General features: G+C 33.6%; 3 protein-coding genes across 3 annotated transcripts; 1 reads left to right on the plus strand and 2 right to left on the minus strand.

The window, feature by feature from the left end:
* The first annotated feature begins 6,800 nt into the window (after positions 1–6,800).
* LOC105617312 (anaphase-promoting complex subunit 4) lies at positions 6,801–11,383 on the plus strand. The gene is made up of 8 exons (XM_012198879.1): positions 6,801–6,906; positions 7,504–7,883; positions 7,958–8,155; positions 8,384–8,665; positions 8,742–8,965; positions 9,044–9,609; positions 9,701–10,160; positions 11,200–11,383. The coding sequence occupies exons 1-7, from the start codon at positions 6,801–6,803 to the stop codon at positions 10,141–10,143; spliced, it is 2,199 nt and encodes a 732-aa protein (XP_012054269.1). The 3' UTR covers positions 10,144–10,160; positions 11,200–11,383.
* LOC105617378 lies at positions 10,405–11,386 on the minus strand. The gene is made up of 4 exons (XM_012198935.1): positions 11,144–11,386; positions 10,910–11,044; positions 10,653–10,758; positions 10,405–10,565 (listed from the first exon to the last, which is right to left on the minus strand). Exons 1-4 carry the CDS (start codon positions 11,384–11,386, stop codon positions 10,405–10,407), a joined length of 645 nt encoding a protein of 214 aa, XP_012054325.1.
* A 931-nt stretch (positions 11,387–12,317) lies between these two features.
* On the minus strand, positions 12,318–12,963 carry LOC105617380 (transmembrane protein 60). Its single transcript, XM_012198936.1, has 2 exons — positions 12,754–12,963; positions 12,318–12,494 (listed from the first exon to the last, which is right to left on the minus strand). The coding sequence occupies exons 1-2, from the start codon at positions 12,961–12,963 to the stop codon at positions 12,318–12,320; spliced, it is 387 nt and encodes a 128-aa protein (XP_012054326.1).
* Between the last annotated feature and the right edge of the window lie 1,606 nt (positions 12,964–14,569).

The raw sequence follows: 14,569 nt of genomic DNA on the forward strand, positions 1-14,569 counted from the left end.
CTTTCTGAAACCTTCAAAATTAGCCGTCAATATGAATCATTCACAATAGCTGGAGCCATCTTTAGGGAAACGGACCGAACTTTGTACTCCCAATATACATAAGTGTAAACGAACAAAAATAAATATATATGTAGGCAATAAATATATATGTAAAAAAAATATAAATATATATTTAAATTATTTGTTAGTAACTCTACGGTTTGTAAATATAAATTTTTTTGTTATACTTTCTTTTGTGATTTTCAACCGAAATTTGTTTGTTAATTATTTGCTCTAATGTAAATTCGCGTACGAATTAAATATAACGATATTGTCATATTTGTTATTTTTTCTTCTACTTTATCTGCAATTATTTTAAAAATTCCTGAACTCTGTTGAATGAAGGTCCCATGATAATTTTGAAATTCTTTGTTCATTATTTTTGCTACTTCCAATAAAAGAAGAAGAATTTATTAATCTTCCTTTTGAAATGTAGTTAATCCAGTCGTTTTGTGGATTAACTATCATTTCAGTCGAAGTGCCTAAATGATTGTACTTGTTTGCAAATCTGGATGCCGCGTAACCGGTAATTTAAGTCTCTCTTCTTGCATAATGTCAATAATTCTTCAACTTGATTTAGTAATGCCAATTCTTGTAATGTAGGGGAATAAGTAAATGAATTATTATCTATTGTGACGTGACGTTTTCCATCCGTTACAAGAATCGGAAGATCCCGACCGAACAGCAGGACTCTGGCGTCCTGAATCCTTCCACTTTTTAGAAGGCGAACGTATTTGCGCTCTCTTATTCGTTATTTCATCGATTTCGCGTTTGTTTCGTTTTATTTGCGCGTCCCGCAGATTTTGTGCGGTGATTTATCGTTTTTTTTCGTGCGTTATCGTACTGCGAATTTTGCAGGATAATTGGCGATCTCCTTGCGACCTTGGGAATTTTGTATAGAAAAAGAGAAGACGACTGATACCGAGAATTAGAAGAGGAATGATGGAGGATGGATTGGCCGGGGTGTCTATACTACAGGACGGATAGCACGCAGGTGATATCGCTTCGCATTTCGATATCTTTGCTTTGGTTCGAGACCTGTTTTATCACCATTACAGGCGCATGGCGACGGGGCCGCGAGGACAGCGATCGGAGATGGCCACTCTACTCCCAAGTGTCGGTGAGAGACCCCATGACGGAGCTCGCAGAGCCCTCTCAGGAAAAGTCAGCGCCCAGAATCGGAACCGGAGACCGCGACTTTGGGGATACCGACATCGAGAGGCGAGTCTCCCACGAATCTGAGATCCGGGAGGACTTCCGAGGCGCTTGAAGGAAACGTGGCGGCCCAGTCGAATTTTGCACGCTAGGATACAGGATGCGTAGTTGACACGGCGCAATTCGCGGAACTTGCAGAACCCGTACTAATTAAGCGCGAAAAGACCCTCTCGTGATAGCGATCACCGCGTGCTCCCGGAAGGATCAGCGCTTATGCTGTGGCGAACGAGCGAGGAATACGGCCGCAGAACGCTAAGAGTGTCCAGGGTAGCGAGCGAAAAGAAAGCCTGAGAGGACTACCGGGGTGAGACGAACGTAATCAGTTTACAAGGTTGCCAATTTCCGTGTCCGGGAGGTGCGCGTAATTATTGTTGTCGTATTCTGTGTGCGAGAGGCACGCAGTATTGTCGTACGTTGAATTTTGTGCGATATTTATGAGCACTTCTCGCGACGACTCATTGTAAATTTTCGGGAGAGTTACTTTTCGCGTCCGCCTTAGCCACAGCCTGGTCAATTTATAAAATCTTGTCGCATGCCAATTGGTCTTGTATCGAAATTTTGTATCGTGATGTCTGTACATTCTCTATCTATTTCCGGCATTTTATAAAGTCATTCGAAGCCTCGCGGACGAGGTTACGCCGTGTTCGCGAGGAGACCGCAACCGTCTCGTATTCTGTCTCGTAGAGTCAGCTATTGTTCGTGCGATTTGCGAAAAATACTCTTACGTGGCGTGAGCTCGTGTCGTCGAGAAGTAGCGCAATTAATACGCTCCGCGTAGAGCGTATCGGAGCATGTGCGAGGCTATAGTAGCGCATTGCGATCGCATATTATGTCGTGACCTTGTCAACGAGTACCAACGAGAGCCGGAACTTGACCAAATATATTTGTTATTTCTTCTTGTTTATAATTATATGATTTATTGTCGCCGTCTATTCGCTCCTCCCCATTTTTCTATCCTTGACCACGAACCGCCCTCTCTGCCATTTCCGAGGCTAAACCGTCGATTACGAGAGCCATCGATGTTCGCAGTTTAGAAAATCGCGTAGAGAATCTCCCGATAATTAATTTCGATAAAGAGTAGCACGCTCGCTCGTACCTGGCGCCCAACTATCGTTTTCGAGAGCGGGGCTCGCAGGAGAGACCGCGTAACGACATGTTTTCTATCGCGTTTCCAATGAGGCCAAACGTAGGTTCGTTATAAAGACGGGAATTCTGCCGTCGAGTCGAGAAAGAATTAGCTGCGAACGCGCGACGAAGTTGCGCCATATTCGTGAGTGCACTATATATAATATCTATTAATAACAAATAAAGTGTTGCATGCATAAATATAAAATCGTAAGAATTTCTCTCGATGGTAATTTATTCATTTATTTTTACAATTAAATCTAAAAAAAAGTGCAAATATAAAATAGATTGCATTACACTATTTAATATGTTATTATAAATAATATTAATTATTAATAACAGTAATGATTAATAATTATACAAAATAAGTTTAATTATAAACGTTCTCATGAATATCTACAATGTAATTACATTACCGCTAAAATTAAATATATAATTTATTTTCAATAAAATAATAGCACATTTGAGACCTGAAATTATGAATTAATTACAATTATATATTTTATTAAATTATTACTAAATTTTTACTAAATGTACAATCATATTGTTAAAATGTATGAAATTAATTATAATATTTATATTTTCTTTATTTTTCAAAAGTAATTGTATTTTCCTGCTGTATTTTAGCATTGTCATAAGAAACTTGGGATGAACCTTTACATGTTAGAAACATATTAGAAACATATTAGAAAATTAATTATTACAATTAGGTATATTCACAATATTAAAAAATTAATGTTTAAAATAATAATAAATTAATAATAAAATAATAATTTGTCCAGAAATTTAAAGTACTTATGTATATAATACATTTGCGTAGAAAGTATAAATTTGAATTTCAATATTATTGATTATATTAGGTGTACAACTTTGCTTCCGCCGTTTTCCTATAGATGGCTTTAGCGGTAAGTGGTGATCGAAATAAATAGATCATAAACGTCATACAATAAACTTGAACAACATAACCCCATAGAAACATTAGTCGATTTGTGTCTGCATCATAAAGTTATTCTCGATTAAAAATGTCAGTTTACGAGCCAAATTCTCGTCATTTGCGGGAAGTTTTAATTTTTTGCTTCAATATGAAGAAATCTGCGGCTGAAGCTCATCGAATGCTCTCAAATACTTATGGTGAGGCCGCTATTAGTGAAAGAACGTGTTGTGAATGGTTTCAACGCTTCAAGAACGGTGATTTTGACGTTGAAGACCGATATAGCGATGGAAGAGAGAAGGTTTTCGAAGATGCAGAATTGGAGGCATTACTTGAGCAAGACTCGTGTCAAAATCAAGAAGAATTGGCACGATCATTGGGAGTGACTCAACAAGTCAAGTTTTCAAAACGCCTCAAAGCCATGGGAATGATTCAGAAGCAAGAAAATTGGGTGCCGTACGAATTGAAGCCGAGAGATGTTGAACGGCGTTTGTTTGCTTGTGAACAGCTGCTTGAAAGGCAAAGACGGAAGGGATTTCTGCATCGCATTGTGACTGGGGACGAAAAATGGGTTCATTACGATAATCTCAAGCGCAGAAAATCATGGGGAGTTCCCGGCCATGCTTCCACGTCGACAGCCAAACCGAATATTCACGGCTCCAAGGTCATGCTCTGTATTTGGTGGGACTAGCTCGGCGTAGTGTATCATGAACTATTAAAACCGACTGAAACAATTACAGGCGATCGGTATCGAACGCAATTGATGCGTTTGAGCCGAGCATTGAAAGACAAACGGCTGCAATACAACGAGAAACACGATAAAGTGATTTTGCAGCATGACAATGCTCGACCCCATGTTGCGAAAGTGGTCAAGACATACTTGGAAACGTTGAAATGGGAAGTCCTACCCCACCCGCCGTATTCTCCAGACGTTGCTCCCTCTGACTATCACTTGTTTCGATCAATGATACACGGCCTGGCTGACCAGCACTTACGGTCTTATGAAGAAGTAAAAAATTGGATCGATTCGTGGATAGCCTCAAAAGATGACCAGTTTTTTCGACGCGGGATTCGTACGCTACCCGAAAGAAGGGAGAAAGTAGTGGCCAGCGATGGACAATACTTTGAATCATAAATATATAACCAATTTTTTACAATAAAGAATTTCGGAAAAAAAACGGCGGAAGCAAAGTTGTACACCTAATATAATATATAAATTATTGATTATTAAATTATTGATTATTACAAAATATGTAATTTTTGGAATGTTTTGAAACTTTAATCAAAATGTAGCTAAATAACATAAAACTAAAAAAGAAGAAAAAATATATATATATAAAAAACACATAAGAAAAAAAATTATTGTCGTTTCTAGAGCACAATGCGACAGAATTCACTGAGCTCAATGCATTGGACTCGAAGAGCATAATATCATTTCACTTGTAGAGTATGACGATGCAACAAAACTCTCTGATCTCGACGCAACTGAACCCACTGAGCTTAATATAGCACCATCTGCAGCAACTTGTGTACAATGTGTCGCAACATCTGTTCCTGTAAGCAATATGTATTCAATATGTTATATAGAACACACAGTACTCTTTAAAAGTAAATCAATAAATAGTGCTCCACATATATATAAATATCCAAATCATTCTCCACAATTATCTGAGCCTCCTCTACAAATTCCATTGGAATTGCATCTGGTATTAATTTCCTTTTCACAGGGCTGTAAGCAGGCAATATCCTGCATAATAACAAGTATCCTTATATTTCGAAGAATCAAAGTGTTTGGAACAAACACGAGCTATATAAATAATTATAAATAATGTATTTTTTCAATTGTGTATTTTATTCATCTATTATTTTCTGTAAAGAGCATGAAAACCTGAAAGCACAGGATCTTTATGTATATGGAAAATATTCAGTTTAATAGTCCTTCTGTAACTTCTAATACAAGTTTCATTATTTACCATGATAAAAAAGCTGCGCAGCAGTGTCATAACGGTAACAAAATTTGCATTACGAGTTACAGAATAGTTAGAATCAATTTCGACAATCAATTTCATATGATTTTGATTTCTAAAATATTCAATGCGAAGAAAGCATGGGGAGAATTAATTTTAACGACATATTATAAGAGATATCAATTTGAAATAATTTTAATTTAAATTATAAAGATCGATGATCTAATAGAAAGTCAACATATATGTTTATTATGTTTTGTTATTAAAAGACATTATTTCTAACGGATGATCACATTAAGATCCTTTATTCCTTTACCCTTAATAGGCTTTCATGCTTCTTATAGAAAATAATTAATTTGTTCATAAAGTAATTTTATTTCGTCTGTTTTATTAATTTTATTAATCTGTAGGTATTAATATTAATACATATCGATTTTTGGGTTTATGTTTTCTTTACACAAATACTTTTCATTTTTCTATCATTTCATCTTTTTTTGGAAATGAAAAATACTTATACCGATATCTTTAGTATTTCGGGAATTGTTTTTGCATTTTTTTCTGCATACGACGGCATTTTAACATACTATAAATGCTCCGAAACACTATATAATCTCTGTATCATAGTACTTTCAATTATCGCGTTGTTAATGCGCCAATGATAATTTTAAAAATGGCGGAATCTTGTCACGTTTCTCCTGTACAGAAAATGTGACGAAAATATGTCCGAGAAATGAGCATACTTTAGGTTTGTTCGCGTCGCATGCTCCAACATGCTCCTGTTATAGTTCCTACTCATTCTAAGCGCATTAAAGTGAGTAAGAGTTATGATGGGACCATGTTGGAGCATGCGACGCGAACAAATCTTTTGTTTCTTAACCCATGCTGCCTACTATTTTCGATTGGCGAGTTCCGATTGGCTTCCACTTTTCCGCTTTCCGCTTTTCCGTCAAGGTGTGAACCCAGCTTAAGAAATTACTAGATATAGACACAACAGAGATACCAATAGCGTCAGGGCTATATGACTCAGTGGTAGAATGAAAGTCTACCAACTCGGAGGAGAAAACAGGCCTGAATTGAGACGAGGAGCACCCTGATATTTTTCTCTATTGTCAATTGTTTACAATACAATCGAAAATTTTCTCTCTGGCCAAAGTGAAGACAGTGAGGTTATGAGGTATCGCCATTGAGTGCAACGGGACCTAAACTTTTGGACGGTATTCGAATATTGTCACGCTAGTACTACTTTGAACTTGAACTGCTTGAACACAATGTGATATAATGTTTGTACACAAACGAGATTTTTCTCTGAGTTATGCGAACGTCGGCGAACGTGAGCAAGTTGCAGTAAATATAAATTTCGTCTGGCCGGATTCGCCGTCTTTTCATCGGCGAGCATTATATCAGAAGAAGAAGAAGAAAAGACAAATTTCGTACACGTGTAATTGAAGTGACCTTCTTTGATTAGACATTCGCTTGATGAGGATTTTTTGTCATCTGTTGTATTTAAAAAAAAAGTTTGAGATATGACTGGTACCATGAGACAGTTGGAGGAACGTCAGCTCCCCGCAGAGGTGACGACAATGCTGTGGTCACCGAAAATGGATCTTTTAGCAATTAGCAATGTCAAAGGTTAGATTTAAAAGCTAATATTGTAAAAATTTTGTTTGATATTAATATTTATTTTCCTCCTTTTTATGATTGTTCATAAAAAAAAATTGATTAAATTTTATCTTACAAAGGGAACACCAGGTGACGATTGTCGAGGATTTTGATGCGCTTTTTACAGGCTGTTTCTTGAGCGAAAAAAAAACAATACATGTCCAGCCGTTTCAGCCATTTTGAAGAGATCGATTTTTTAAATAATTATTGTAATAATTTGAAAAATGTATTGTATAGAAAAATATCAGTATTTTTAAATAAATTTCATTTTAATTCAATGTTATTAATTTTAATTACTTTTTGATTGTAATAAAATTTAATGAAATTACAAATTAATATTATAGATAATTAACACTCATGAAATATTTGTTGTTGTCATCAATAGATACACATCGTTTTTTTTTTCATTCAACAGTGTAAAAAACATCAAAATCCATTTTTTACTGCATTTTCTTGTTTTTACTATGAGAAAATACAGAATTAAAAAATTCTTGGTGTTAGATATTTAACGAATATTAATGAGAGAAAAAGAACTCTAATTGTTATCTGCAATGTAAAATTTTTTAGGTGAAGTTGTCCTTCATAGACTCACATGGCAAAGAGTATGGTTGTTGAGTCCTCAAGATGAATCTGATATCATAGCTCATTTGGCATGGAGACCAGATGGAAAGCTGCTTGCGGTGTGCTACGAGATTTCCAAGCTATTGTGTCTTGTTGATGTTGAGACTAAAAATATTATTCACAAAACTAAATTGTCTACAAACGAATTGACTGTTTGTGTTAAATGGTTGCCACTGTCTAATTCTGAACATGAAGGTTCATTAATAAGTGATAAAACTAATAAACCTACAGGCGAATATCTGCCACTTCTGCCTAGTTTAATCAGAAGTTATAATGCAGAACCTGAGCGGAAGGAATTTTTGTCTCACATCCTGGATATGCTCTTTGTAAATATCATAAAGCACAATCCTAATAGACATTTGTAACTTTAAGATTAATAGTTATATGTATTTTTTTATAGATTGGTCAAAAAGATGGCACAGCATTAATGTATATTTTTGGCATGTTTTATTGTGGCACTATAACAGTAGGCCATGGACCAATCTTGCAAATCACAGGTGGATCTAATAACCCGATATGGATCACATGGAAGGATAATAATTCTATTAAAACAACTAGAGTATCTTGTCCATTATTTGAGAAAATAGAGTTTCTTAAGGTATCTTGAGAGTGATGCACATAGGCTCGCGCGCGCGCGCGCGCGCGCGCGCGCGCACACACACACACACACACACACACACACACACACACACACACACACATATTACGAGTAATATATTCATAATAAAGATTTAAAACAGAAGGCATTATTTTTTTAAGTATTATGCATAAGAATTTAAAATTTGTTAAAAAGAACATTAAGTTAATTTATATTTTTTATTTTCAGGTTGCGCAAACTCAAGCCAATATAGAATGTTTGAAAGATTATCTCTCACGAACCTTAATGGCTACTTGCGAAGCTTGGGAGACAATACTCTTGGAAATGGATGAAAAACTCGCACGATATGCAGAAGCGAATCCACCTGGTAGTATGTCTGCAGATTTTTTAGAACTATTAATGATCGGAATACCTACGAAAAATTTAGAAACTTTTCTACTTAGAGATCTCACAGAGAAAGGATTAAAAAAATTCGGACATAGTATTGAAATGTGTTACAGTAATATACAAGTATGTTGAGAAATATTACTTTTTTTTTAGTTTAATTGTGTATATCATATAAGTTTAGAATATAGATTATTTTCAGAAACTAGTCTCAAAAAATTTAACTAGTGTTGGTATGGCCTTGGTTTATCAATTAGCTGAATTGAGAGGTATGGTGAGAGTAGGTGACACATATGAAGCATTAGGACTACGTGATGAAACACTTATAACTAATGCCATTAATGAATTTGAAGCTTTCTTGGCAAAATCGTATGAAATCGAACAAGTTATAGACCAGAGTATGCGCAATTATAAAGCATTTTTCCGGTATAAGTAAAAAATTAAATGATTAATTAATTTATTTATATTTAATAATTCATTTTTAATTTTTTGTTATATTTATAGATGGTTGTACGTAGCCATTCTTCAACTAACAGATGAAAGAGCACCATCGGAAGTAAGTCGTGTAAGTCAGCAGGAATTAACATTTATAGCAGAATTTCTGAGTGATTTTGATAAACCAAAAGCAAACGGTAGAGTAAATTTAGAAAAATTGGGTCAATATTTGCGTCATGAAAATCTGCAGACTCCCCTGACTTCGGAAGGAAGCGAGTGGGCTATTATGCTTGATGCAAATGATTGCTTACGCAATTATGCACATATAGTAAAGCAAAATTTTAATTTATCTTTACTACAGTCTCATGTAAAATTAGTTGCCGCTGTAGAAAATGTTTTTGCTGAAGCCTATCAGAGCTTAGTTGATCACTTTGTGATGATCTCCATCTCTTTGCCATCATTTACATCTCTCATGTCTTCACAAACTGTTACAAGTGATGGAAATTTTTTATTGGCTATGAGCGAGACTGACAGCAAATTGTTAAGACTTTTTAACATAAAATATTTGTCTATAGAGAGAGACCCTATATCTCTTAGTTCAAAGATGGTCACGTTAGATGTGAGTCAGAAACAAGGTTAGTAGCCTAATTATTATGTATAATTATAATATAATTAATTTGTTTGTCCATTACATTATAAGAATAATTAACTTTTCTGCATATCTAGGAGAATGTTCAAAAGAAAATATCGATACTGTGATAGTAGATCTGCAATTTTACTCACAGGATTATCTTAGTTTGCTTATATTGAATAAACAAACTTATACATCGTTTCTCATACAAATGCCATTACATAATGTGCTTGAATATCAAGATAATGATGCAATAATATCAATAACTGATATCATCGGTACAACGTGGCCGAAACCGTTTCAAGGAATATCTGCGAGACGACTAGCAGTCAGTGGTTCTCGGAAAGTAGCTGCTATTTTGAATGAAAATAATAGAAAGATTCGTTTACTTGAAACTGAAGCGGAACCTGAAGATGAGGAAGATGAAGAGGAGGAAGAAGGACGTTTTGTGGAAGGTATGATGGATACCACATCTAGTGCACATTTTCCTGCAGAAACAAAAACTGATGTACAAGAGTTCTATAAGGAAGAAAACTGAAATAAAATATATTTAAGGTATGAATAACTTATATACGCAAAAAGATTGATTGTAAATAACATTTTGTGTAATTGAAAATCTTGATTTATTTCACTTATTTCTCGAAATCGATTTTAAATTTATTATTTATTTTAAATAACTATATTTTGTTTGAATAAATTACAAGATATACATTCTAAAACACATGTATTGCAAAATATACACTTAAGAATAAAACACTAAAATAATGTAATTTCATGATATACACAATACGATTAAAACTTATGACATTGCTTGCTCCTTCTGCATTTGTTTAAATACTTTGGGAAAATCAATGTCAAGAACAGCATTATCTACTCCAACGTTCTCAACATGTGATGAAACACCAGGTGCATTATCTGACGTATAGCGTGCTGGAGAATTTTCTCTCGACTCCTCGAGATCTGTAGAAATGATTATATATAAAAGATAATCATATTTTTAGTAAAAATGCATTTTCTTTCTATTCATTAATTTTTATAAAAAATTACCGAAGAATCTTTGACTTCTTTTTTTCTTAATAGTAATAATTAGAAGAAGGACAGCTACAGCAACCACTAATACCATAATAGCAGTCATTGCCCGTAACAGATTTGTCTATTCAAATATACATTTTAATAAAATGCAGGCTTGATTATTCTTAATATATATGTACATATATGTATATGTGGCGCGCGCGCGCGCGCGCGCGCGCGTGTGTGTGTGTGTGTGTGTGTGTGTGTGTGTGTGTGTGTGTATATTAAAATACCTCAAAATCATTTTCCCATAGTTGCTCCCAATCGTTTGTAACTATTAATTCAATAGAATGAACTTTTAATTGAGAATCATCGAATAGACCTTTTGAAAAACATTTATAAAATCCAGACTCTGCTGTTGATGTACCCTTAATTAATTATAATTTTGATAATACATCTTATTAAATATTGACTGTTATTTAAAAGAAAAAAATTTTAAGAATATATGATACATTTTGAAAACATACTCTAATTTGAAGCATGCCAGTTAGTACTTCATAATTGTATTTCTTTTCATTTAAAGGATTCCCTGGACCAATAACATTGTTAGTTCCAAATTGCCAGAACATGAAACGATGATGTTCATCAATACTTAAGCATGGGAGTTCAGCCAAATGTCCAGCTAGCACTTCTTTCACTGTTACTACGTCATTTGCAGTTTCGGATTTTTGTAATATAAATGCTAAATAAAAAAGTATAAAAAGCCACATTGTCACCTAAAAATCAATATTAAATATACTTATATAGATTATTTCACAGTTAGAGAGAAAGAGAGAGAAACAATTTCTTTTTATATATAAAATTGTATATGTATGTGTAAAAAAGTAAAAATATCCAAAAAAATGTAAAAGTTATATATAAAAATACATTCAATTACTATATTCTGCCATAATCAATATTAGCAAACTGTTAAATATTATTAGTTTTCTTTCACGATTATATGCTAATTATATTTATCACCTTTTTTCACAATTATTGCAAAACAGTTTGTTGTTCATAGATGTCACAATAATTATACATGCTAAGACTTTTCTAAGTGAATGTTGTGTAATCATAAAAATAATTCTCTCTTCCTCTCTCTCTTGCAAACAGTTGTTAACTTGCTTTTATTTTTTCTGTGCAATTAAATTCAGCGACAATAACATTTATATAACATTTATATAAATTATTAATTATGAATTGGAAACACTTTCATTTACTGATGAGAAGATTGCTACAAGCACTGTCATGGAGTTACTTATTTTTAACTCTGTCCTATTCGGCCTTGTGCAATACTAAGTATTTATAGTAGACTAGATCTATACTTTACAATTACTGTATATTCTCAATATTCTCCTGCTATAAATCAATTTAATCTTATCAAAGAAAACTTACTTTGCCTTATATTTGAATAAATGAATGAATGAATAAAACAGATATAAAAAATATATCTATATTTTATATATTTAAATTAACGCATACAAAACAAAGATACTTTATTATTCAATACAACAATATAAATTGAATATAAATTGAATAATTTATACAAATGTTTATCAAATAATTGATTATGTATAGCAAGTAACACTTACAAAATAATTTTTTATTAACATAATATACACACACCCTTAAATAATTTTAAATAAACAAATTCATCCATTATCAATATGTAGTTTGTAGCATTAAATGATAAATAACATCTATGGCTAATATTGGAAAAAGCAACCAGAATGGTGCTAATACTGCTTTCGCTGGTAGAAACCAGTGAGGGGCTTCTAATTTCAGACAAATCAAAATCTGTGCACACAATTTCAAGATCACAGCTATCATGTATCGTGTCTGAAACAATTTTATTATCAAACAATTTTATTATCAATTTTATTTTACTGTACATTAAAATTTTTACTTAATTAACTAGAGATTTATATTGTTAGAAATATTTCTTAATTATTACATTTCTTTTTTTACATAAAATATTTTTTATAAAATAAATGTATGCGAAAAAGATCAAATTGAAATAAAATATATATTTTTCAATCCCAAGAGGATAATAGAAAATTTTATTTTGTTTTGTTTTAACAAATTATAAAACACTTACTTCTCGTTTCAAACTAAAGTTACGTACATTCTTGCAGTACGAAATCATATTGAATACAATATAAATAAGGAGAATGTTGTCGTAAAGCCACATTGGAATAAAAATTATGAACCAATTCCATTGTATTCTTTGATCAAGCCTCAAAACAAGTAAAATCAAGAATATGAGCAAATTGAACCAAGTGAACAAAGCGCGATGTAAAACCGCCATGAATTATTTAAATTAATTATATACACAATTTCTCATAAATTTGTATTATAATTATAATTATGTTTATATGATAACTTTTGACAATTCTAACCTTTGCGACAAATGCTTTACAGCCGCTATATTCTACAGGTATTCTGTTTTATCGACGAGGTATTATCGACAAACGACAAGTATCACCAGTTATGATATTTTAGGCTACGTTCCAACACTTCCTTTCCAAGAAAAATTTTACTTGAAATACATAGTACACGTAACGTATACTATAGCACATATAGTAAAATTTTTCTCGGAGAGGAAGTTTTGGAATGTAGCTCTAAAAAATGACATGTATATAACTAGTCAGTAGTCTCACACACACTTTCCTAAGAGCTCCACACAATAAAAAGAACAAAGAAGAAAGAATTTCAATATATCAAAAATCATTTATTATGGAATATACAGTTTCTGATAGGTTGAAATTCTTATTCTCTATTCTCTATTCCTTTTATTGTGCGCAGCTCTTAATAATAAGATTTTCGATTATCGCGTTGCTCAATTGTTAAGCTAATCACACACACTTTTTGTAACAGTACCTCTGGATTTACAATAGATTTTTAAGCCTTAAGTTATAAGAAATGAACAAATCACAAATTCTTTTCTTCATATTTGAAGTTGGTCAATTTATTACGGTTTAAGGCCGGATTCGTACACCTTGACGGAAAAGCGAAAGCCAATCGGAACTCGCAATAATAGTAGGCAGTACATTTCGCTTGTGTCTGCTTCTGTCTTTCCGCGAGTTCTGATTGGCTTCTGCTTTTCTGCTTTCTGTTTTTCTGTCAAGGTGTGAACCCGGCCTAAGGCTTAAAACACCTATTATAGATCCGGACTAAGGAGCTTCGCACAATAAAAGGAACAGAGAACAGAGAATAAAAATTTAAAAAACCTATTAGAAACTATGTATTCCACAATACCAGGTGTATAAGCTTAAATCCGCTGTTTGCTCATAGGCATTAGTGAGCGTACAAAGCAATCCTGGGAACACAACAAACTTTTTTTTACGTGTTTGTCAACATTAACCAATGCATATCATCAGTAATTTCATATATATTTTACAACAATATATATTTTTTTCTTTCGTAATCATATCTAGTTTTTTACTAAAAAAAAAGCATATGCGGAAAGCTTTGCTTTTCTGTTTCAATTTAAAGAAATCGGCTGCCGAATCGCATCGAATGCTTGTGGAGGTCTATGGTGACAATGCTTTATCGGAAACAATGTGCAGAGATTGGTTTCCCCGATTCAATGACAATTTTGACCTGAATGACAAGAAGCGTGAAAATCGGCCCAGGAAGGTTGAGGACTGTCAATTGCAGGCTCTTTTGGACGAGGACGATACCCAATCGCAAAAAATGCTTGCCGAGCAATTGGGTGTTTCTCAAGCAGCCATTTCCATGCGGCTACATGCCATGGGGAAGGTTCAAAAGATCAGAAAATGGGTGCCGCATGAACTGAACGATAGACAGAGCGTCGCCAAAACACATGCCAAATTCTGCTTGCCAAACAAAAAAGAAAGTCGTTCCTGCATCGGATTGTGATGAAAAATGGATCTATTTTCAGAATTCTAAAC

Source organism: Atta cephalotes (genome assembly GCF_000143395.1).
Source record: "Atta cephalotes unplaced genomic scaffold scaffold00012, whole genome shotgun sequence".
Taxonomy (NCBI): domain Eukaryota; kingdom Metazoa; phylum Arthropoda; class Insecta; order Hymenoptera; family Formicidae; genus Atta; species Atta cephalotes.

Bases quoted from the DNA above. Each gene is read 5' to 3' on its own strand.
- LOC105617312 (XM_012198879.1), top strand. From the start codon at position 6,801: ATGACTGGTACCATGAGACAGTTGGAGGAACGTCAGCTCCCCGCAGAG. The intron at 8,156-8,383 runs GTATCTTGAGAG...TTTTATTTTCAG, and splicing joins AGAAAATAGAGTTTCTTAAG to GTTGCGCAAACTCAAGCCAA. The intron at 8,966-9,043 runs GTATAAGTAAAA...TTATATTTATAG, and splicing joins AATTATAAAGCATTTTTCCG to ATGGTTGTACGTAGCCATTC.
- LOC105617378 (XM_012198935.1), bottom strand. From the start codon at position 11,386: ATGTGGCTTTTTATACTTTTTTATTTAGCATTTATATTACAAAAATCC. The intron at 11,045-11,143 runs GTATGTTTTCAA...TAATTAATTAAG, and splicing joins CTGGCATGCTTCAAATTAGA to GGTACATCAACAGCAGAGTC. The intron at 10,566-10,652 runs GTAATTTTTTAT...TCATTTCTACAG, and splicing joins AAGAAGTCAAAGATTCTTCG to ATCTCGAGGAGTCGAGAGAA.
- LOC105617380 (XM_012198936.1), bottom strand. From the start codon at position 12,963: ATGGCGGTTTTACATCGCGCTTTGTTCACTTGGTTCAATTTGCTCATA. The intron at 12,495-12,753 runs GTAAGTGTTTTA...AAATTGTTTCAG, and splicing joins ACTTTAGTTTGAAACGAGAA to ACACGATACATGATAGCTGT.